The 24,795-nt window shown below is 38.9% G+C and overlaps 1 protein-coding gene across 4 annotated transcripts; it reads right to left on the bottom strand.

Moving 5' to 3' along the window:
- Positions 1 to 896: 896 nt before the first annotated feature.
- Positions 897 to 24,447, bottom strand: SF3B1 (splicing factor 3b subunit 1). 4 transcript variants are annotated; one of them, XM_062619668.1, is made up of 25 exons: positions 24,312 to 24,447; positions 18,201 to 18,367; positions 16,812 to 16,913; positions 16,048 to 16,162; positions 14,133 to 14,212; positions 12,797 to 12,964; positions 12,417 to 12,651; positions 11,447 to 11,659; positions 10,941 to 11,062; positions 10,118 to 10,315; positions 9,926 to 10,027; positions 8,359 to 8,538; positions 7,839 to 7,925; positions 7,440 to 7,710; positions 7,039 to 7,184; positions 6,804 to 6,950; positions 6,543 to 6,668; positions 5,924 to 6,145; positions 5,491 to 5,673; positions 5,281 to 5,392; positions 5,045 to 5,165; positions 4,487 to 4,618; positions 3,453 to 3,725; positions 2,786 to 3,002; positions 897 to 1,535 (listed from the first exon to the last, which is right to left on the bottom strand). In XM_062619668.1, exons 1-25 carry the CDS (start codon positions 24,337 to 24,339, stop codon positions 1,377 to 1,379), a joined length of 3,906 nt encoding a protein of 1,301 aa, XP_062475652.1. In that variant the 5' UTR covers positions 24,340 to 24,447; the 3' UTR covers positions 897 to 1,376. The 4 variants fall into 4 exon arrangements, with proteins under 4 accessions (XP_062475652.1, XP_062475653.1, XP_062475655.1 ...); XM_062619669.1 differs by lacking the exons at positions 16,048 to 16,162; positions 16,812 to 16,913; positions 18,201 to 18,367; positions 24,312 to 24,447 and adding an exon at positions 14,530 to 16,025; XM_062619671.1 differs by lacking the exons at positions 897 to 1,535; positions 2,786 to 3,002; positions 3,453 to 3,725; ... (15 more) ...; positions 12,417 to 12,651; positions 12,797 to 12,964 and adding an exon at positions 14,530 to 14,585 and having other exon boundaries at positions 14,147 to 14,212.
- Between the last annotated feature and the right edge of the window lie 348 nt (positions 24,448 to 24,795).

Below are 24,795 nucleotides of genomic sequence, written 5' to 3' on the forward strand. Positions count from 1 at the left end.
AGATCAGAATGTGTACGTTACTCTCCAAGGGAACAGCTCAGCAATAAAGACTTCCAAGAAGTTCCAGATGTCTTCACCTAACAAATTTTAGAATGAAGCACACTCCTGGAAAAAGTCACTTTTTATATTTCCCTACAAATTAGCACCTTCATAAACAAAAGGGTCCCAAGTTGTTGTGCCACCCCAAATCCCTAACAAAAACTAAGGCCTTGAAAGTTAGGGTGGAATTTTCTTACACACTGAACAGCTAAAGAATCTCACGTTCATGTAAAACAGCAGAGAAGTCTGCTAACAACACTGCGCTGAACTTGACAAAATGCAACTTAATTGTTCAACTTGAATCAAGGACTCTCAGAACAGCCAACTACTACCTGTTGTTATCTTACGATAATGTACAGTACTACCAAATTATTTAACCTGGTGTTTCATGCGCTTTAGTCAGGTAGCAAGACCTTTTCAAGCACTTGCACAGAAGATAAAAAGTAAATAAGAAAAGTGTTTAATTTTGTCATCTCAAGCTGAAGCATTTCCTATGTCAAGCACATACTTAGAAATGGCTTCATCTCAGGTGCTGGAGACATTGATTTCCTAGCTTTTCATAGGAATTATAGCACAGCCTATAAATATTACTCTGCTTTTTATACAGCCACACATGCTAAAAGACATGCTAAATATATCAATATGCAACTGATTTTACACATGTGGTTTACAATAAGCTGCTTAACTCCTGAAAACTTAACAAGCTGTTCCAGCCTCACAACCAGCGTACTGCAGATAAAGCAGTGCCAACAAGAAGCAATTAAACATTACTTTTTCCATGGCACCAAAATGCCACTACTACAGTCATCAGCCAGACTACAGCTACATTATTGCATGACAAAGATACACACATAAACTACAGTTTGTACGTTTTTCTTATTTATTCAAAAGCTAGAGGATGACAAAAAGGGTTAAAATATTTGATGCCACCTATTTATTACATAAACAAATACTTAATTCTAAAGGGACTCTGTTTACAAGCCCCTCTGTTCAAAAACCACACACAAATTATTTTTTTTATACACAAATGTTTATTTCTCAAATAAACTTCCCCTTTAAACACAAGGAATGAAATCTAAATCTTCATAAAGATGAATCCAAAATGAAATCCCTCCAGTACATTGTAATCACTTGGTTTTTTCTTGGTCACTACTGGCTTTAACTGTTTAACATCAAAAAACAAGGACATATTTAAAAAATCATGCTACTGGAACCCTAGCTCTGCCTCTGACCAGCTCTAGACTGATCTCCAATACTTTAAAATATTACATCATCAAATCCGAAGCATTTAATTGAAGAACAGCTGTGCATTAAACACAAACAACTGAACAAGAAGATTATAAGATGTAATCAAGTTCATAACGAATATAGGTGTTCTTTTCATCATTATAGATTCGTGGATAATGTGCTATCAGAGCATCCTGTGATCCTATGTAGATTGAATTATAGATCTTCCAATAAACGTCTCTGACTTTCCTGGCAGGGTGAAACAAACCCTAGAAAACAGAACACAGCAAAATTCACTGAAATCTTAAGGTCTAAATTCTGCTATTGAGTTTTATCACGTTTTATACAACAAGCATTTTAAAAAGCCATTACAGTAACTAGCACCAGTTATAACAAAGAAGGTACCCTAAATGTATCATTCACAATTTCTGTGCCTACCTAAACTAGCAAGTAGTAACAAAGAATTACTTGGAGACAGATTTTCTTCTCTTTTTCTGCAGGGAGAAATTCCACTGAATGCAGGTCTAGTTTTGCATTCTTTTAAAATTAAAACCTACTGCAGTATATTTGGTTCTAACTGCATCTTATCTCTGGCTTTACTAATTGTGTTTTGTGTAGACAGCTACAGAGGAATACATGAAACAAACATTATTAAACCTAAAAAAACAAACCTGAGCAGAATGTGAAAATTCTAGAAAACACAGTTCTGTGTAGTAAGAATATACAAGTAGTACTTGCAAAAAACAGTACACTACGCAAGAGACTTCTTTCACCTTCCTAATGATGTATCTTTATGCTGAGGCCTCCCCCCAGACACAGTGAAATTCCTTATCTGCAACTAATCAGTAAAATGCTGTCACACGTTCTCTATGCTGACGCGCATGACACTAACCCTTGCTTCCCAACTGTTATGCAAGTTCAGCTTCAGCCAATGCAGCGAGAACTGTTATGTACAGTAACACAGAAAAGGAGCCTTCAGATTTTACTGCCACATACGCGTTTACACAAGCTGACTAGTGTTGATGTAAAGTTATAAATTCTGACCAATGCACTGTTCTCTTGTGCTTCACTCTCACACAGTTTTAGATGCCTTGCTGTTTTTCTTGGCTAATAACAAATAAAGTTGATTTAATATTAAGCCTATCCTCTCATTCATTTACCTTACTTGTTCTCAGAACCCCTTGCACTATTTATTTATTCCCCAGTCCTCAAAAATTAGTGAGACATTTCCACCTTACGAGTCAGACAGAGGCTATTTTAGCCAATTTCTATTATAAGCTACTTCTCTGCAAGTTCCTCAATGTAACTGGCTATCTTGCTATACCAAAACCTCTGTGCATTGCCTATTTAAATTACTGAAGTCTTTGGTACAGAACACCATGTTTAACCAATACTTTCAAAAGATGAAAAGCCACACTGTCATCCCTTGCTGGAAATCACCTTGACTTTTTTGTCTCCTGAAAAGAAGTCCTGCCTGGTAACTGCTGTATCTACTATCCCAGCATACGTAAGGACGTACCTGTAAACAATACTGCAACATTCTGCAGGGACCAATAGCAACTCTGAGGCCCTCCAGAGCCCCCATAACTGCCTGAATGACATGAGGAGAGGTTTCAAACACATTTGGCCATACATAGTTTAACAAATGATTAAGAGAATCTTCACAGCCGAACCCATAAACACCAAGAGACATATGCTGCACCACGGCACTGGCAGTCTGTCTGTGTACAAGATCCCTGCAAAGAGAACAGTGGTCTGTTAAGCAACATGACTGGACAAGCATAGGATTTCTTTTCAATAACACTGTTCTTGAAAGCACTAATACATGTTTTTAACCCATATTTACTGACAGCAAGAACCAGAGTAATAAAAATCAGTAAAATAAAAAAGATGGAGTTTCCTGATAAAGTACTGTGCTCTAATTACACAGCAGAAGCACTAACAACAGCAATAATCAAAACCAGTTTGAATGTAAGAAGCCTTGACTCACTTACGATGCTTGTATCATTTTAATCTTCATAAGTATTACAAAAAAAGGAGTATATACAAATTCTGCCGGTCAAAGATCTTTAAGATCTTTAGCAAACAAAGGCAATGTGACTATTTGCCATCATTAAGACACAGCTATACAGTTAAAACACATGACTACAGCTAACTGTACCATAGATAAAAATAAGTGCACTCACCTGTCCATTAAAGCATCTTCAAGCAATGGTGTAACAGCATAAATGTAATCTTTTCCCATCTCTCCAATGTATTCAAACAGGAAGGAAAGAGATTTTAATACACCATTCTGGACATTCAGTTCCGGAACTCTGTACTCATTCATGAGCGCAGGCAGCACTGTGAATGGTGAGCATGTTTCAGCTACAATAGCAATTGCTACTGTAGTACATACTCTGTTCTGCCTTTCCTGTACTTTCAAGTTATTTAGCAGTGTAGCCAATACATCATGAGGTCTGGAAGAGATAATACACACATTCAGTGAAGATTTGGACAAAATTAGTTGAGCTTCAAATATCAAGTTGCAGAAAAGCATGGCTTAGCCCTTAAAAACACTAAGATAACTGATAAACAACATAAACCATGAAACTAAAACAGCTTTTGCTACTGCATGATGTTATTTTCATAATCAATATTTTTTACTTTCTCTATACTTAGCTTTTTTTCCTGCTTTCTGTTCTGCCTTTTTTAAACTCTGGAGGATAGCAGTAGCCTCCCCTCTACTACGCTAATCTCAGAGGTAATTACACACTTCTGTAAGACCATACACACAGAGAAAGGCATGTCCTGTATAGATAAATGAAGTGATAGCATTCCTTGGTTGCTTGCTGCATCTACATTAAGTCAGTAATTGGTCACTTAATTAAGAATAATAAAAGTGTTGATTTGGGGGAAAATAAGAAAAGAGATTGAGTATTTAAAGCAGAGGGGGTCTGAATGCATTTCACAGTATCAGAAACTCATAAGACAAACAGCTCTTCCTACCAAATTAGTCTCTAGCCCTGCTAGCCCACAAATTAAGGTCAAAAGTGCAGCACCCTATGTTAACAAAGGATAGGTGACTGTATTCCTCCTTCTACAAAACAAGTAAAATAAAGTCTACACATTTGACACACTAAATATAGAGAAGTTCAAATAGTCTCTCACCAGAAAATTCACAATGAGCAATATGTTAGGTAACTGTGTGTACAAGTGGATGAGCATTAAATCAACTTACCCAATGGCTTTTGCAATATAACCAAAAGTGTTCACTGTGGCTCTTCGGATAGCTTTCTTGTGAGCTTTTAATAACTCAAGCAGTTCAAAGCAGATCCTCATCCATTCTCTTGCAGAAACATACTCTGCACCCCTGAAAGAGAATAAAGTGAATTATCTTTTTAGTGATGTCAGAGGATTTTAAATAAAGCCACATAAGCTGCAGCTCCTATTTATTTGCTATCAACAGAGGGACACTGCATAAACAATTTCCATATTTTGGTATCTGTTAACATTAGACCTCCACTGGTTGATGGTGTACTCAAGATTTATTGCATTGCATGCATTCTAAGTTTGCATAAAGGGATAACATACTTCTTATAAAGTGCTTGCAAAATAATATAATTACAGTATGTTCTACAGACTGTCTGCTAAGTATTTCATCTTAAGTTTTATGCTTAAGAAATATCAAGAGATATGACAATAAATACACAAATACCAAACCTGATGCTCAACTTCAGCTTTTGCTACAATAACTGCCCACACAGAGGGTCAAATATTTTATCATCAGGCAGCTTACCTGTCTGCAATACGCCCAACAAGATCAATACAATTTTCCTGTACTTTCTCATGTCTGTTCTTCAAAATAGGTGTAAGCCGTGGCAACAGATCTTTGATTGGTGGTGTCATCTTGTGCATACCTATTGAATTTGAAGAGGCATATTTAGTTTTATAATGCCTTTTGATTTTGCTCTTGAAAGCATTATCATTACTTTTTGTAGTGTTAACAGGCATGTTATCACTACACAAACCCACCTATAACATTCACAATAGCTTTAAGTGCTCCGAGTATGCTGCCCAGTACTTCAGGATATTCCTCACCCAGGTACTCATACAACACAACACCCAAGTGTCCCATCAGTTTTTCCTACAACCAATCAAAAAGATTTGGAAGTTAGATTTTTTTTTCCTTCTCATTACTATGACACATTACAGCAAATTTGGTAGGAGAAGTCAATACAATACCTCCTGACAAGTCTTCATAACAACTGCAGTACGAGAGATGAGGTCAGCAGCCTGCTGCCGAACTTTAGCCGATTTGTTGTTCAAACGCCACAAAACTGTACCACAGATTTGTGGCAAATAGGGTTTAACTCTTTTCCCTAGAGCATTAACCACTGTGCCAAAGCCATTCAGCATCACAGAATCCTACGTATAAAAACAGCAAAGGAAAAATCAGACTAACAGCAACACTACATTTTAATTAAAAAATATAATCTAAAATTGCTATTAAAATTATAACATTCCAGAGCTTGTTTTTGGATTTCATTGATTAGAGTACTGACATCTGAAAAAGGAGTCTAAAAGTCTAATTTAGAAGCACAAATTCACATATAACTAACAGTGAGCTAGCTTACAATTAAAGTGAACCAAAAATACTAAATATCCTTGGTCATACCTCTGTGGTCTGTTCCTGGAAGGCGTACAAGATACCATCAATAAGCTGTTCTTCCAGCTTATGATCAATGTCTGCTGCCCCCAGATTTCCCATGATCTTCTCAATTGTTTCCATGACCATTTTTCTGTACTGCTCAGCCTCATCTTTCAGATCATCCACAATTCTGGAGATAATTTCTGCTGCTCCAACTTTATTGGCAAGCTCCACAGTTGTATCAACCAACTGAAACACACAGATGTTAATTAAGTGAGCAAACATTGTTAAAAACCTACTTTTTATACCTTGAAAATAAATTTCCTTAATCTGAAGAGGAGAAACAGCATCATGCACATTAAACCCACTAGAAACAACTGTTTTTAAATCAACCAGTGTCTTAAACACAAATGGGGTGAACTACCCCACCTTACAACTGATGTCAACTCATTCACAGATGTAAAATCTCTCGATAGCTTCCTAAGAACCTGTGAATCTTCTCGTTATGCAATTTCTAAATCACTAGTCAAAGAAATTCAGTTTCAGGACACTCAGACTAAATTAAGCATCTAGACTGCATGAACATTCTAGGGTGAACGTTGCTTCTGTTAGAAAATCATTTCCCAACTAAAGAAGAACAACATACCTGTCTGTAATTTCTTCTGTCCAATGCCATTCTGTGCTGCCAGAAGTGCTTGAAAAAAGGTGGCAAGATTTCTGTTTTAATGTAGTTTGCTTCAACACCATCCGTACCACAACATTGCTTTACCACCTGCCAGGAAATAAAAATGCAACCATTTTAGTTCTGTGTAGGTTTTGGGATGGGGTGATTTTTTTGTCTTGGTTTGGATTTTGCCAGTTAAGAAAACATACATATCTAATAATTATGCTACTCATTTGCACATACCTTTAGCACAATTTTTTTCATCTCTTCATCAGGAGACTGGAACTCTCTGATAAGGATTAGCATGACTTCTCTGGTATAATAGTTTGCATACTCAGCATCCATGAGCGGAATCAGGTAACCAATAGCCTTCAGAAAGGCAGCCAAACCCTATTTAGATGCAGAAATATGTCTCTAATGAATTAGAGAAGATATACATCCATTTCAGTTCAAACTAAAGAAAGTACCTTAGACATACCTTTCCTCTGTGTTGACGTATACCCTTCCATAAAGGCTTCAGAACAGAATCAAATGACTCGATACCATAGGGAGTAGCTGCCTCAGCCAAAGCAGCGATAGCCAGAGCACTAATGGTGCGGACTTTCTGCTGCTCATCCACCAAACCTGCAAAAGAACAGTGTTTAGTACCACTTCTTGTGACATAAGTTCAAAACAGCAAAAACAGAGGAAGTATAAAAGGGACTAACTTATTTTAAGGAAAACCAAACCTCTATTCCTCTTTCCGAGTCAGACCAACTGTTTTTCAGTGTCAAAAGAACACATAAGAAAGGACCTTATTATCACACTGCCCACTGGGGTATGAAAAATTTTCCAAATACAAAGCGAATGACAAATTCTGCCTGGGACAGCAGAACTTACCATGTTCAATAATTTCAACCAAGCTCCTCAGATGAGGCAAGATAGCACAACCCATAAGAATAGCAATCTGCTGTACAATCTTGATACCGGTATGCCTAGCCTGCCAGGATTTCTTGCTTTTACAGACAGCTTTCAAGAATGGTAACAGCGAAGGAATGCCCAAAGCAGAGGCAACAACAGCAAAGGCTCGGGCTGTTGTATTTCTGACATATTCATCCATATTATCAATATCAGGTCGCATTGTGGAGATCATTGTTGCCAAACCAGCAGCCTGAAGGAAAAACAAACACAACATACTAATTGGATTTATGAACAACATAGTTGATTCTTCTGCCATACCTATAAATATGCAGCTATATGTAAGCTAACTTGGTGCCTTAATGAAGGACGGAACTATACCTTAGCCAAGTTTGAAATGATTTCTCTGCCTTCCACTCTAGCATAGTAGTCTTCATCAATCAGCAGTGGTTCAATGACAACAAGGATCTGAAAAAGATGAACAAATTATATTTTCTATTGTTAATGCTTTCAGTAGTATTTCTAGTCCTACTAGATTCAATGAAACAGGATCCAAGCTTAAAGCTTTAGGATGACCCCAAAAAATTTAAATCTACTATGGTTTTTTTAGAGCTCTTTGTCTGTAAAGGACCTGGCCTGGAGATTATACCCAGATCAGGTAAGAGCCCCTTTCCACCCCAAGTATGCAACTATCATTTTTACATCATGTCTTAATACTATTAAGCCCACATTTTGATCACACTACAAGAACTTAAATTTGTCTTAAAAAGAAACAGGAAATTATGTTAAAAAAAAACAAACATGCTATCATCCTCTTCTGATATGCAAATAAAATACATGCTTCTCCCAGCTGTGGTCAGAAAAAAGCAAATCAAAGTTGAAACAGTAACCTGCAAAATACCTTATGTACATATGGTCGGACCAAATCATCCAGTTTGTAAAGAATTCTGTCGATTACTTTGACAAGCAAGTGACGCTCTTGATCTTCAAGTGTTGGGGACATCAGCAGAGGCAGAATCTGATTAAACAGTGGCCCTGCTCCAAACTCCCGAGCTTTATCTGTAATTTGTCGCAACGCAGCCTAAACAAAACCAAACAGCCCATCAGTTAAACTAAGGAAACAACACTGAACAATTACAAAACAGCTAGATATCAATCAAGTTAAACTGTAACCAAAGGCTTCAATGTATTTGCTCCTACCACCACAAAACTCTGCTTCAAACAAGTTCATGCTCATCTATTAAAAAAGTAATATGTGGAGAGATCCACCCTGATGTTAGCTCCCAGATGTTCAATTCTCAGGAAAAACATGGTACTGGCCTAATATTTAAGAATGGCTCCATCTGAAAAGCAGCTTACACAGCACTGGCATCTAGACAGCTTGCTGTAAAGAGAACTGTGCAAAACAGACTGCTAACATATTGCATGATGTGTAGGACTGAAATTTAATTAAAAGCTACATTGCTAATTTAAGCATAAGAAACAAAATGTAGAAAGTTACAAAGCCCTGTTAAGCATGAGCATTATAAATCTAGTTTCTCGTAGTTGTAAAAAAAAAAAAGAAAAATAATTACATAAGCCACATACTATTTAGTGACTGACATTACTGTACAAAGAGCAGCCATACTAAGTTACATTGAATGACAAACAAAAAGCCACACAGACATAGAAGAGGAAGAAAGCACTGAACAGGTATGCTGGTTTTGGCTAGGATACAGTTAATTTTCTTCACAGTAGCTGATATGGGGCTGTATCTGGATTTGTGCTGAAAACAGAGTTGATAACACAGGCATGTTTAGTTACTAATAAGGAGTACTCACACAGACCCAAGGCCTTTTCTGCTTCTCACCCCACCCCCACCAGTGAATAGGCTGGGGGTGCGTGAGGAGTTGGGAAGGGACACAGCCAGGACAGCTGACCCTCACTGACCAAAGGGATGTTCCATACTTTATAGCACCATGCTCAGCATATAAACTAGGGGAAAGTTGGCTAGAGGCCACTGCTAGGGAACTGACTGGGCATCAGTGAATTGGTGGTGAGCAATTGTTTTTCAATTGCATCACTTGTCTTTCTTGGTTTTTATTTATGTCGGCTGTTTGTCATTTAGGTTTCATTTACGGTGACGGGGTTGGCTTTGTGTTTGTCTTTTTTTCGGGGGGGGGTGTGGTGTCTTTTCATTACAGTTTTTCTCATTATATGCTTTTATTTCCATTATTAAACTGTTTCTATCTCAACCTGTGAGTTTTCTCACTTCTGGGTCTCTTCCACCTCACATCGTGGGGGAGTGAGTGAGTGAGCAGCTGCGTAGTGCTTAGCTGCCATCTGGGGTTAGCCATATCAGTTGCCACAACAACAAATACCGCTGTTTAGGAGGTTTTACAGAGAATCCCATGGACAACTAAATCTGAAAACAAATGCAAATCTTGGGAAAATGAAGTTACATAAATGCATCTGACAACAAATCTTACCTTTCTCATGGGAGGTGTGCCATTCTTTATCTTCAGAAGCAATTTCATTATTTTTCTCTCCTTCTGTTCTTCAGGACTCAGAGTTGATTCATCAACATCAACCTGCAAGTAATTCCAGACAAATATGAAGATTTGCTACATATTCAAAAGAAAGTAGGAAACTTGAATCAGCATAAGCGAAATCTCATTTACCAGCAGTTTATCAAAGTATTGGATATCATCTGGTTTCAGGAATGGAAGGTTGCCAGATGGCTGGTCATTAACACTCTTCATAGTCCGGTCTTCTGTCTGCATGTGGAATCCAGTCATACCACCCAAAGGTGTTGGAGTTGCTGTAAGCTTCCGAGCTGGGGTGCGAATAGGTACATAACCAGCTGGTGGGGGAAGAACCTACAGAAGAATGGACAGATTTATCTTATCACAACAGATACCAAAGAGGAAGGCTGCAAATACAAAAAAAATTACTTAACTTCTATCTTCCACTTTATTTGTTTGGGAATTTGTGTGAGTGCATACACTAGATCCCATGTTCACAGCAATGCAAACAAATTCACTGTTTATATGGAACTAACGCTATTTCAGAAGAAAGCGCACTCCACTTCTGAAAGCTTGGACAATAAACTTTGAAGGCGCTTCACAAAGTATTACAGAAGCACTTCAATATCTGTATCAACACAGTGTACTTGCTGGTTCAGAATCTGTAACCCCCTTCTATGTTTTTCTGCATCTGGACTTCATATTTCTGTCTGTTCAGAGCTCTGTTCTGGCCTTCACAAGGCATTCCCAACACTGAAAAGCAGAATAATGACTGGCTTTTGAGATCACCTTTAGTTCTTCCTAATAGATTTACAATAAGTCAGTAATCAAATTCAATAAATGTCTACAATCAATCATAAATACTTCATGTGAAACATTTTATTTCTGGGACAACTTGTGTTAAATAAAAATACATCAATATCCGTCAGCAGAAAAAAATCCCATCACATTCAGCTATATTTTAATTCAGATTAATTACCTTATATCCTTCTGGAAACATTGCATCCAATTCTTCATCAGAAAGTGGTCTGTTTCTCTCATCAATTTCCCTTTCCCAACGCCAAGCCTGCAGCTGTTCAGGAGTCATGCTCATGATATGACCTATACTCAAACAGAAGAAAAAATACTTTAAAATATTTAAAAAAACCCACTCTTTCGTATGCAGAAGGAGACTGTTTACTTAACTTTTCAGTGCTCTCTTGAGCCAAAATTTCCAAAGCACTTGAAATTTGTAGCCAGTAAGATATCAAACTTTTAGAGCCTTTTATCAATCTTTTAAGAACTAACCTGAACAGACATACAACATTAGTCCTAATTCCCCTCCAGTTGCTGTGAGTATTAAAATGGTCAACTGGGCATATAATGACTGCTTTCATACAGGTAGGTGAACATGCGAGGCAGAAATCTATTTCAAAATACAATTTAAAGGTAAAGATTTCATTTCCACAAAAGAAAGTGAAGCCTTAAGGAATGGACCAGACTTACCTGGTGTAGGGGTTGCCATGTTCATAGCTGGGGTACCAATGGGTGTTTTGCCAGGTGTCAGAACAGGAGTGCTGCCACCCATCTGGCTAGCGGGTGTTTCATCCCATCGTGACTTCCTTTTACTTGCTCCTGGGGTTGGTGTCTCACCAATGGAATCACCACCTCTATCTGTACGAGGCGTCTCAGCCCATCCACTGCCATGTCCCGGAGTATCTAAGGAAAAACAAAGCAATTTTAGCAGAAAGCTTAACAACATATGGTATAGTGTCAGTATCCAAATCCATTTACAGTATCTTGCCGACACAAATCAACAAGAACCAAGTAAACCAATACACTAGACAAAAAGTAAAGCCTGCCTTGGTGAACATGGAAAAGTCAAAGGCATTACACTAAAAATATCCAATAGAGAACTCAATTTTATGAAAAGAGCATATAATCTTCTTACTAAATCTTAGGATAAACAGATAAAATTCTAAAACATACAAAAGAACTCACATTCTAGAAATTACACAAAATACTCCACGTACTCCCTTTTTAAAAGTAAAAGGGGACAATGGTGTTTCAATGTTCTCTAACACATGAGCCTAATTCAAATTAGGCAGATGAGAAAATGCTTCTAAACTTGTTTTAATGCTAACCTCTTCAAAAAAACCACTAAACAGTTCAGAAACTCCCAAAAGCCTACTCAATGTGAGCTCCTTCACACATTAAAACCCCAACCTGCAACATGCATTAGGTATACCACAAAACTTTGATTCCATTTTGGAACTGAGGTCCTTTCACAGATGTGAATTAAGCTAACGGGCACAATTCAATGCTGCAAACTCAGACAAAAACATCATTTCACATCAACCACTAGATGTCAGAATGCTATTACACTTCTTGCCCCAGTTCTGAACCTAGGAAAAACAAATCCTATTCAGTTAACCATTCAAATTTTATTATGTGCTTTCCAGTTTGCCACAGATACCTCTTTCTGTTTTAGGTGTTTCATCCCATCGATTTTTACGTGCACTGGAAGTGGCCCCTCCATGGCCTGGTGTCGCATGACCAGGTGTGTCCCGACCAGGTGTTGCGGCTCCTGCTGGTGTATGACTTGGAGTCGGATCCCATATTTTTGAGCCTGGGGTGGCACCAGGAGTTTCACTACCCTTTGCACGGCCTGGAGTTTCATCCCATCGCAGAGATGGTGTATGTCCAGGAGTCTACACGGGACAAACCCAGAAGTATTAATATCTCTCATAGTATACAGTAAAAGATTGCAAGTTACTCTTTTTCAGTAGAGTAACAAACTTCTGAAACTCAAGAGGCATTAATGTCTTCCATAGATAAGAACACTAGGATTATTACCTCTGCTTGATCCCAACTGGATAACTTTTTGGGTGTAGCACCAGGAGTCTGATCAGCTGTCTGATCCCAACGCCGTTTGCGTTTTGAAGGTGGCTGAGATGCAGCTCCATTGACGACTTTAAGCTCTCCAGCTTTAGCTTTTTCAGCTAGTTGTTGCCTAATTTCCCTCTATTCAAGGGCACAAAAAGACAAACATAAGAAACAGACTTCTCGAGAATTACATCTTTAAAAGAGATTTTTCAGCTTATCATATATCTTATGCTACTTTCGAGGTTTTGCTCAACTAACATGCAATTACCTGCTGTTTTAATTTCAAGGTCACTCCTGTTTCAAATTCCTCTACACTGACAGAGCAGCTACGTGTTGGGAAGGGCTGTTTTAAAATTGATTTCTTATAAAAGCCACTATTACAGCAAATGCAACTGCATGGAAAATTCTGAGTGCTATCAGTTTCTGTCACCTACATGTATGCCTTAAAATCATTACACATCTGTTTCCAGCAAGTTCCGCTTCAGTCAATTAAAGGTGGATGAGTTGGAAATTGTGTTCATGTGACTTATATCCTACAACATTAAGAAGTCCTAAATTTCTTATTTAAAATTCTAAGATGATAGCATTAAAACAGCACTAGCCCAGACTGGTCTTTACTCATCAGTGGATCCATAAGCAGTTAGGACTGTCAGAATTATAAACTAATTCCTCCATTAAGGCAAGTCAAGATAAATCAATGTAATTCTACAGAGGTCACTGAACTACAAGATCTTGATCCAATTAATAATATGGCACTGTAGGTATTACACAAGAAATTTGATTATATTACCAATACCTTCTTACATGTTAATTTTAATTGCCACAAATAAAGCAGGTACTTTTACTACCACTTTTTTAGTATTTAAAGCCAAATGTCAACCTTACTCCAGTTCTTAGTAAAGCAACATCTGTTTTAAGTGCTTCAACAAAAGCCTTTCAAGACCTTCTTGGTTTCCCTTTACAAAAGCCTCAAAACCCCAAACATATCTGCCACAGAATACCCCACAATCACTGTTTTTTCGTAGAAAAGAAAAAAGCAACAAAAAGTCCAAGTGCTATAAAAAAATCCAAATTAAAATATATTGAGACAATTTCTCCCCCTGTTGCTTAAGTATTATATAGAACAGATGTTCACTGTCAAATTCTACTGACTTCCAACATGTGAAGAACAAGATTTTACAAAGAAAAGGACTTTTGTGTCAAGACAAAAAGTCAACAGAATTTCTGGTCCCACTTTCTTAACACACTTTCAAAGGCTGTAAAATGAAACAAAGTTCAAGTGGAAAACGCTCCCCTCTCCACACACCTCTTCTTTTGTTAAATGCTGTTCACGCATAACATCCATGTACGTTCTGGCATTCATTTTAGGATCTGGTGTCTTCCCTCCTGTGGAAGAGAACAGCAACAGGAATGGAGAACAATGAGTAAAGGATAAGCAGAAACTGTTGGCTTTTTCTATTGTCCTGCTCTAGTATTATATTATTCCATGATCATTTAATTTTACTTTTTGATTGAAAATTTTTTAAATTACATGTATCATACGTTTATTCAGTTTGCTGATCAATTTAACCTGTTTGAACACAAACATAACTACTGCAGTTTCAAACAAATATTTTAAAGCCGATATAAATGGTAAAATGACAACACAGTTAAAGAGTCTTCAGAAGTGATGGGTTCCTGGGTTGCTAATCCAGAATACGTACACTTTCGTGCCTTTGTCTCCATCAGCAGTTCTGACTTCAAGCAGCAGAATAGAAGCCTAGAAAATTATCTCTTTACCATTAGTAACACTTTGGAAAGATATTTATATTCAAAACATTACCTTGTGTAAGCTGTTAAATCCTAGTTGTTATCTGACTACAAATAACTATCGCATACCTAAGTAACATTTAAAATGTTTTAGCATAAAGACCCTTTTCTAAGTTTGACAAATCTGGACACATCTCCCAGATCTTTTAGTGTCATACGGTAAAAGGGCTTCATTGAAAAAAAAACAAACACCCAAACAAAACCCAAAACAAAAAACCCATAAAAAATACTTGATGACACTTTCCCCTTCTTCTCTTCTCAAAGGACAACTGTGACTGGGAGCTGACTGCAATACAGTACACATACCACCACAATGATACTCACAGGTAATGGGTTTTGTACACCATATGTTGTTTTATGCTGTGTATCTTGCGTTAAGTAAACTTTTAAATACTTTACAAGAAGCCCAACTTTACAAAAATTAAGACTTGTCAAGAAAAACACTTTTCTTTAAGAAAAATGTGCAAATTTGCTATACAAGTGGTATAGCATTATAATTTAGGGAGAATAATACACTCTTAAACATTTCTATGCTGAAGATCATTGCCCAATTGGCTGTGTCACTCTGACACTAGCTTTGATAGGACTTTCCTTTGGAATACTTTTTCACCATAATCTACACAGGATGTGTTGAACTGCACCCTTAAGAATGCAGACAGGACTGGCATATAGCAGTACTGCTGTAGGAAAGAAATTAAGGACAGTTAGTATGGGCCTGTGAATTCTGACAACACATGTTTATATCAATTACAATTAAGCAAGTAAAATAATTAATATCCCTATTAATTCATGCAGGCTGAAATTCTCATTTGTAAAACCTGCAAAATAGCTACTGATTTTAAGCCAACAGGCACCTCATTGCCACACGTGAAACTCAATCACCTGAAGACCCACGAATACCCCTTTTCCTGACTTCCATTCTAAAATTATCAGAATAGACTTGAACTATTAATAGTATCAAAGTCTTATATATGCTTTTGTTTCTTTTAGTTATACCACCTAAGATTACATAGGATGGTAAGAATTAGGTGCTCTATTTTGAGAACTAGCATTTCAAAAGCAGTAACCCTGTAAATCTCTGACTTGGAATGAAAACTTTCAAGGTACTGAAAGAATCTGAGCACTCAATACACAAGTTGTTCAAAGTATAATGCACAACCCAAAACAAAATGAAAAGAGAAACCTTTAACCCTTTGTGTTTCTATGGCAATGGCTCATTATTTTCTTGTCCTTCTACCTGGAAAGAAAACTCGTATTATAAAGATGAAGAATATGGCATCTAGGTTTTCAACCAAATCTCTATGAAAAGGGGATGTTTAAAACATAACTAAGTTTACAGGCATGCCAACAGAAATCAAAGGGCTAAAGACAACAAATTCCATAAAGGGTATAGAAAAGTTAAAATAAATTACCATCTGCAAAAGGATCAAGACGCTCAGGAGAAATTATCATCATCCGCCTGTGCTTTTTGTACTCATCTTCCCGATCTGCAATCTTTTGAGGACGGTGCTCTGCAAAAGGATCATACTGAAAACCAAACAAAGCTTGTTAGTCACATACTTAGAAAGAATATGACCACAACCCTGTATTCATGTTCAGTATTACTAAACAGGCCAACTTTATTTTTAATCTCAACTATGCAGGAAGGGCGTGCTAATAAAAATGTTAACTTCTGTACCTGGAACTTTTCCAACACAGAATATCTTATGAAGTAATTTCTGTTTGCTATTTTAACACGTTTATTCACCTGTTACAAAAGCACTGCATATTGTCAACCTTCCTCCCGCTTTTTGCAGGGGAACTTAATGCTACTTCATATGCTTTTAAATTTCTCAGAAAAATACTCCAGGAATAGAAAACCTAAGTGACTACATTTTCTTTACAAAAATAGAAGTATATAGGACATTAAGTTGTTTTCATTTTTTAAATATCTGACATATTAAAAATAGTTCAGTGTAAGTGCCCACACTGCCTTTCCACGTAGAAGTGCTAACTTTTATCACCCTGTGGAATTCTCAACTAAAGTAGTGACAAGCTTAGAGCAAAATTAAAATACCAAAGCCCTTTACACACATCTTGTTTTTCCAGAAGACAAGCCCTGGTCTCAAAAAACTTTAACACTTCTTTCCCCTAATACCTACAACAGTATTTTATTTTGCCTTCAATCAAGATGTACCTGTTCGGTAGACTGTGGTATGTCATTAAGCAATGCCACTGGAGCATGGTACCCTGGCTTCTTCTGGCCAAGCAAACTTGTAGAAGGGTAGTCATCATCATCCTGTCAGTACAAAGACATGGCAAATTGGTCATGTTGATATAATATTTAGATAAAATAACAAATTAACATCCTATGGTCAAAGAAAACACAAAAATGGACAACCAGAATAGTTAATTACAAAGCTTTTTCATACAGCTTGTTTTATTAATCCCAAACTGCTGAATCAGATAAACCTACTCACATCACTAAAAAGAGAACTTTTTCTCTGCAAAGCTCAAATATTCTTCAATATGCTACATTTAATCAAGTCTGCATTTCATATTCAAACTTTTTATATACTTCCCTAGTTTGCATGCAAAAACTGGTGCAGAGAAATTCAAATCCATTTTTCTTGAAACCCAGCTAGATATAAACCTTGAGTGAGTAACCCCATTAAAAATATTCAGAAACACTGAAAAATTCACAATTGCATTCATGTTAGTTTAGCTGTACCTTCTCAATCACAATGGCAATAACAAGAATTCAGTACGTGCAAGATGCTTTTGCTATTTTCTCTTTTTAGTAGCCAGCTTCTGTGCAATAATTTACAGCAAGAAAAACTGCTCTTTAACCCATTAAATTATTTCAGTGAGAGCCTGAAATTGAAATTTTAAATTAACAAATCCTTTAGATGCCTGCAGATGACCATCTTGGTTTCAGCTGGGATAGTTATTTTACTGACACACAGCAAGAAACTAAATAAGTACATCACCACATAAATGTATCAGCTAGTACTAAACTGGACATAACAACCTTCCTTTGAAAAAGGTAATTCACTCAGTGAAATACACAGTTGTTTATGTATTTACGGTTACAACTGTAGTATCTGCTCCTGCAACTGAAAATGTTGCCAAACATTTAACATCAGAAATTAACATAAAGTAATCTTACAAGCAGGATACACACAGAGAACATAATCCAGTGAAAAAGCCAATTCTAAAAAACTGCTCCGAAATTTGAAATGAAGTAGAAATACAAACCGTAACACAGTCACTTAAGCCTGCTGGCCCAAGGAGTATTAGGTATTCCCCCCCCCCCCATAATTTTTCATCTTGCCGGCAACAACAGAACAAAGTTAATTATTCCAGCCAAGGCTAACTCTGATTAAGCACCAGGCCACTACTTCTCCTTGGGCCTACATGACTTTCGAAGCATGATTCATGAAGTACAAGCTGTACTTGACTTGCAAGAAATATCTGGTGCAGTATGACTTTTGACTTCAGCAACTGCCATTAAAAAATATTCAGAATTAACTCCAAAATACTTACAAAAAATGTCCTAACCAAAATAATACATAAGATCACTTACATCTTCCAATTCAGTTGCTGCAATAGAAGTGACATATCCAGCAAACCTGCTGTCACTGCCACCATAAATTTCTTGATCGTAATATCCTGTGGAATCAAGGCCTACTCCTTGTGCTTCATCAAGAGCAGGCTTTTTTCCTTGAATCTCTCGAATTTGTGCTTCAATATCTAGCATAAAAGCATAAATAAAAATTAAGAGGTCTTTTCATACTTACATATATACAAAATTCAATACTTATGTTACTACGCACAACAGAGTTTTTGTCCAATCTTAAATATTATCTCTAATAAACAAGTTTGACATATAAAACTATTAAATCATTATGTTTATAAACAGCTTTTCCTTAAGTTGTAGTATTATCTAGCACAGACTACCTCAATTGTATGGCCTAAGGCAAACAATTCAAACCCACTGTTAATGTATCTCATCTTTCAACAGAGATAGCAGAGAAGGTAATTTACACCATAGTAATCACAGGATCATAGAACAGTTAGGACTGGAAAGGCCCTTAAGATCTTCTAGTTCCAAACCCTCTGAGGGACCCCTCACACTAGACCATGTTGCCCAAGTCTCTGTCCAACCTGGCCTTGAACACTGACAGGAATTGGGCATTTAATATTTCTCAACACTAAATTAACACTTCCTCAACTAATGCAATTCTGCCCTTATAAAAGCCTTTCAAAATGTTATCACCAATTCACAAACCTATTTTGCTGATTTAAACAAAGCTGTTCAAAAGACCTATTAAATGAGTTGTCAATCTAAGAACATTTGAACATAAATCAACACTGTATTACATTATCTAACATTTTTCAAACCCCAACAGGACAAATGGGAGATGTGACATCTTTTTAACATGTCAGGATGTGACTCTAATCAACTCTGGTGGCCATCTTTGACCTTAGCAATTTGGTACTTTGAGAATTAATATTAACCTGTTAACCCAGAAAACAAGGAACCACGCTTTAAACCATTCTTTCCTTCCCTGCTGCACTGCAACACAAAAATCAACTGCAGTAATCCAACTGTCTTCAACAAATGTAATTGTCATGTAGGTATATTAAGGCACAGCTAACTTTATAAATTATTACTATTTCCATCTGATTTCTATTTGATTCAATAGGCATGTAAAGACAATCACCCACGTAATATGAATTTCTGGAGATCAAACAATTATTCATGGGAAAACAAAATACCCAAGAATTGGATTTCATGGCTGAAGGAGTACCAAGGGTCATGCGTGAGGAAGGTGGGATTATATGTAAACTCAAAATTCCCTTCCAACCTCACTGATTCTGTAATTCACTCTTCCTATCTGAAGGGGTATTGCTGCTACATTAACCTGAGAGATATTTGCCAATATACAAAAGCTTCAGGAAACTCTAGTTACAAATAATCTTAACTCTTGATTATTCACTGTATTTTTACTACTGCTGCTCATTTCTCATTTTGTAAAATAAATAAATTTCACACTGTTTTCCCAGTGAGGTATCTTGCAAAACACACTGTACCACAACATCCGCTAACAAATGTCAGAAAGACCAGGATACTTAAAAAAGACATTGGGGGGGGGGGGGGTGTGTGTGGTGTGTGTGTGTCTGGGGGAAAGAAAGGCATTTTTTCTATTAAGGTAACTGAGCATGTAGTTTTGCCTGACAAATCTTTGCTATATAGCTATGAGTAAGAATAACAGATTAAGTGTTTGTGTCCAGCCTGCAGGACTGCAGGCAATTAGAAACACCAACTCCACTCTACGTACAGAAAACCTGACAGCAAACCTGCAATTCCTGCAGCTGTCTAGTAGGGAAGGAAAGAAACGGCAAAGGAACCTTTTACAAGGGCATGTGTGACAGGCGAGGGGGAATGGCTTTAAACTGGAAAAAGGCAGATTTAGTTAGATTAAACACGAGAAAGAAAGTCTTCCTTGTGAGGGTGGTGAGACACTGGCACAGGCTGCCCATAGAATTTGTGGCCGCCCCATCCCTGGCAGCCTTCAAGGCCAGGCTGGATGGGGCTTTGAGCAACGTGGTCTACTGGGAGGTGTCCCTGCCCGTGGCAGGGGGGGTGGAAGTGGATAATCTTCAAGGTCCCTTCCAACCCAAACCATTCTATGACTCTGTGTTTCTAAACTTGGCAACAGTCCCATTCACAGAAGATACACCATACTAGAAGATAAAGCCTCCAGACAGTAAATGGCTCCCATCAAGGTTTTGCAAGTATCTACAACAGGGTAATTCGGACAGTCACCTCCGCATTACAGAAACTCATGGTATCTGCCCCTGAACTTATAAGAAGCTGAAACCTAATAAAAGCCTTATATGGCTGGCCATTATCACATGCTAAATCCTGCCCCCAGGGACATTCAGCTTCCCTTAAAATCCTGTATAACCCATGAGATTCCAGCGAGTCCAGAACTTGAGACACACTCCATCCCAATATGTTAGTTACTTTCTGGAGAAGCAGCAGAATTAGGGATCCCTGTCCTACCCACATGAGTCTCTTATGATCTTCAGAGGCATACTAGTTTGTATCTTGTTTACTAGTTCTCACAAAAAAGATCTGAGAAAAGTATTTGAGTTGTATCAGTTCCAAAAGCACACCACAGGATGACTTCATAAAAATTAAACACCTTAAGATATTTCAGTTATTTCTGTTTCTTCCAAAGAGCAGATCAAGTTCCTGATTCCTTCTGCAGCCTGGTGCAATGCAGCACTGGGGTGAAAGGGAATACCCGAAGCTTCAATTGCTACCAAGGACAATACTACTATCACAGTAGTGATTTTAGAGAACAATGACATTGTTTCTTTCTGAAAAGCAGCTACCAGAACAACACACTGCCTCTTTAGTGGCATATTACGTCCTGATTGCACATCCACAGCTGTCACCAACTTCAACCCCCAAAAAGACTACAGATCTTGCCTACAATGCAAGATCATCCATCATCTGTCTGTTGAACAAATCTAATCATGTAGCTCTGCTAAATCAAGCACCATGAAGCACCCTGCCATGCAAGATGGGCCATGGAAATTGCTTGTGCATGGGCTCCCACCACTACCACCATCAACAGTCTACCAAAACAACCGGAATTTCTGTAGCAAGTGTTAATACAAAAATCTTTTCCTATTAACAGTTCTTATCAACACTTTACATACTAAGGCCTTATTATTTTATTTTTAAGATAGCTATATTTACTGTAGAGGGTACAGATATCATTTATTATTGGTCTTCTCCTTTAAATTTCAATGACTACATAGCTGTTTGCAGACTAAGGAGCGTTCTCATTTTCTGACACCAAGACCTGCTACGTTATCTACACCATAAAAGAAAGTCTGCACAGGGTCTATAGGGTTAATAACCCCCCCCACTTACAGCCACCAAAATTTTCAATTAAGGCCACACAGTCACTAGGTGATAGTTTAAATGAGGCACTCTGAAGAGAACACCCATCTGGTGTACCACAAAGCCCTTTAAACAGAAAGTTAACTGACCAGCAGTTTAGAACACAACAGATATATAGCTGTAAAAGACCATAAGGGCATTAAAGATGTGTTTACCTTCCTTGATATAGCTGGCACTTTCTTGAAAAAGTTCACACCCTATTTAACAAAGCACTTAAATACAAACCAAACTAAGAATGAGTAATCACAGAGCTTAAAAATACACCGTGTAAAGCAAAGTACTCCTTCGACTTACTTTGATTTTTTAAGACAAGGGGGGGATAATATCCTTCTGCTCATTCCCTTTTCTGCGTTTTAATGCAATACATTTTGGTATTTTAATAAAAGAAACTTTTAACATGCACAGATGATTTGAAATATACCATAAATGTTGAACCTTATTACAGTTAACATATTTGAATTTGAAGTAACTGAAAATCTAGGTCACAGCCAGATTACGACAGGCTTTCAAAATATATACTCCATTACCATACATGTAGCTTTACTTGCAGAATCTGGAGTGTTAAGACATTATTCAGCAGACCCTATACTGCAGCAGTATTTTACATTGTAAATAGTTCTGTTTTCATGCCTTATACTTTTGTATGAAGCTTGCCCTGTGCAGCTTCATTTCTAGCTACTTTAACACTCTCATAAACGTTAGATCTCCCTCACAAATGGAGATTTCTTCGGTCATTTCTAAGCAAGAAAAAAAAAAAAGGATGCAATTAAAACCTACCTTCGATAGCATTCAAAACTCAAGCATTTATTGAGGCCTTATAAGCTGCCATTCTAAACTTTACTTGCAGCTTAAAACAAAGACTTCTCCCTTAAACTAGGTAACTGAACACTATTTTGAGACCTCTTTCAAGCTGTGTCTATGACACATCAATAGATATTTAGCAAACAGTGCAAAGATGTGGAAAATCTAAGACAATTTAGTAACAACTCATTTTGCAGAACCAGCCAGACACTAAAAATAAAGAGAACTCAGAAGAAAAATAATCAGGCTGTCCAGATAATACCTCCATGTTGGGAGAAACAAGAGCATTACATGATCATACCCAGTTAAACAAAATTATTTATTCAACTACCTACACACCCCCTTAAATCCTTCTCTGATACAACATTGATAAAAACATATGCAACTGGAAGTGTGCCAATGTTTTCATTAAAGTTAGTGCACCACCACTTGCTTCAATAAACAGCGAATTTCAGTTAAAACAACAATAAACTCCCAACAATTCTCTACTGTTATTAAATGCTCTTTAGGTAATGAGAGGCACTGTGATGGGTAGTACTAGCTCACACAAGCCTCAAGTCAGAGCATATAAACAAAAGACAATTTCTGTAATTCTAAAAAAAGTTCTAGAATGCTAAAACTAGAATTAAATTTAAATTAAAAAAGTGAGGACAACCGTTTAAGCCTTTCCTCATCCATAAACCCAGATTATGTCTGCAGTGCTGAAGACTACATTAACCCCACGTCAATGGGAGATGATACTGCTCCGTTTGAGAAGTTTTTGCATTGCAAAACTTTCCACCCTCCCCCAAAAGCACCCGGGTGCTCTGCCTACCTCACAGCATACAACCACAGTCCAGGGTAGGTTTTGATTAGTGAATTATGGATGCAAATTAACAAAAAGTACAGTGGATCACCTATTATACACAGAAACACGACCAAAAACCCAAAAGCAAAAACACAGAAGCAGCAGGATTCTGAAAATCATATCCCCTTGCCTGAAGATATTTAAGAGCAGAGCAAAGCAAAGACAGTGCCCAAGAAGAAAGCTTTGATGCACCAGCATGAGGAGCTGGAAGCAATAGCGAACGTAGCTACATAGCACCTCCGAGAATAACACACTGCCTATGAAAGCCCTCACTCACTAAACTGCTCAGACACAGTTCTCGTATGTAAATACCCAGCCGGCAGAAGTCTGAGTGCTAAACTGGCAGATGAAGTGCTTGAGACATCACGCTGTTTTTTCCCTCCTTCGGGCCATTTTCTCAAGCATCCCGTAATAGACCAGGTCATGCCGGCGCTCAGCGGCTCACCCTCCCCTCTCCGCCTCCTGTTTACTGCAGAGGCAGGCCAAAGGGCTCGGCCGAGAGAACAACCGTGTGTTATTGACATTTACGATGCGAGATTTTTCCGCGCGCCTGCCGAAGGCTCGACGCGAGCGCCTAGAACGGGCCGGGGCCGGGGCCGCGCGAAAGCGAGCAGCGACAGGAGCGGAGGCGAGGAGCGTCCCGCGGGCGGCCTCGAGTGGAAGCGCTGCTCTGGCTCGCCCTGTGCCGGTAGGACCCGTCCGTCCCGCGGAGCCAGCCGACACCATCGCGCTCACAGCTCTCCCCTGGGAGCCTGGCAGCACCGTCACGGGCCACCCCCCCAACGCATGCACAGCGAAAGCCCCTCTTCAGTCAGGCTCCCCCCGCCGGGCCCCGCAGCCCCACCCCCTCAGCCCCGAGCGCCAAGCAGCAGCTTGGCCATGGCGCTGACACAGGCGCAGACGCCATTACAAACAGGCCCTGCCCGACCGCCGCTGGGAGAGCACAGCCGGTCCTGCTCGAGAAGCCGAGCTTGGCGGGGCACAGAATCGAAGAGAAACACAATCAAAAAGCCAGAGGCACAACCGCGCGCCGCGCCGCCGCGGGTGATTTTCAGGCTCCTTACCTTCGTGAGTCTTGGCGATCTTCGCCATTTTGTCCACAGCGAACAACGCCGAGGCGGAACTGGCGCGGCCCCGCCACTTCCGCTACGAGGAGGAAGGCCGGGCGCCTAGTGCGCAAACGCAGATCAAAGCTGAGCCGCGTGCAGCTGGGAACAACCACCATGCGCAAGCGCAATGGCGCGGCGAGCCGACGCCACTGTTAACAGGGCGGCCGCTCGGGCCGGGCTCCAAGCTCCGCCCGCCGCGTGATGGACGGCGCGGGCAGCGAGTGACAGCACGGCTGAGCGGAGCTGAGGCGGGCGCTGGGACGGCCGGTACCGGGTTGTCACGGGCAGGGTGTTGAGGCAGTGGGTACGGTATGCTGAGAGCCGTCCTGACAGCCCGGTGCACGGCTGACAGCGGGGAGGGTGATGGCGCATCCCCGGCTGGCGGCGGGAAAGGGGCGGCTGGCGCTGGCCTCAGGAAGATCGGCCGCCGGATGTCACA

This window comes from Pezoporus occidentalis, unplaced genomic scaffold (genome assembly GCF_034315485.1).
Source record: "Pezoporus occidentalis ecotype Australia unplaced genomic scaffold, CSIRO_AGI_Poc_V1 ctg213, whole genome shotgun sequence".
In the NCBI taxonomy this organism is placed as follows: domain Eukaryota; kingdom Metazoa; phylum Chordata; class Aves; order Psittaciformes; family Psittacidae; genus Pezoporus; species Pezoporus occidentalis.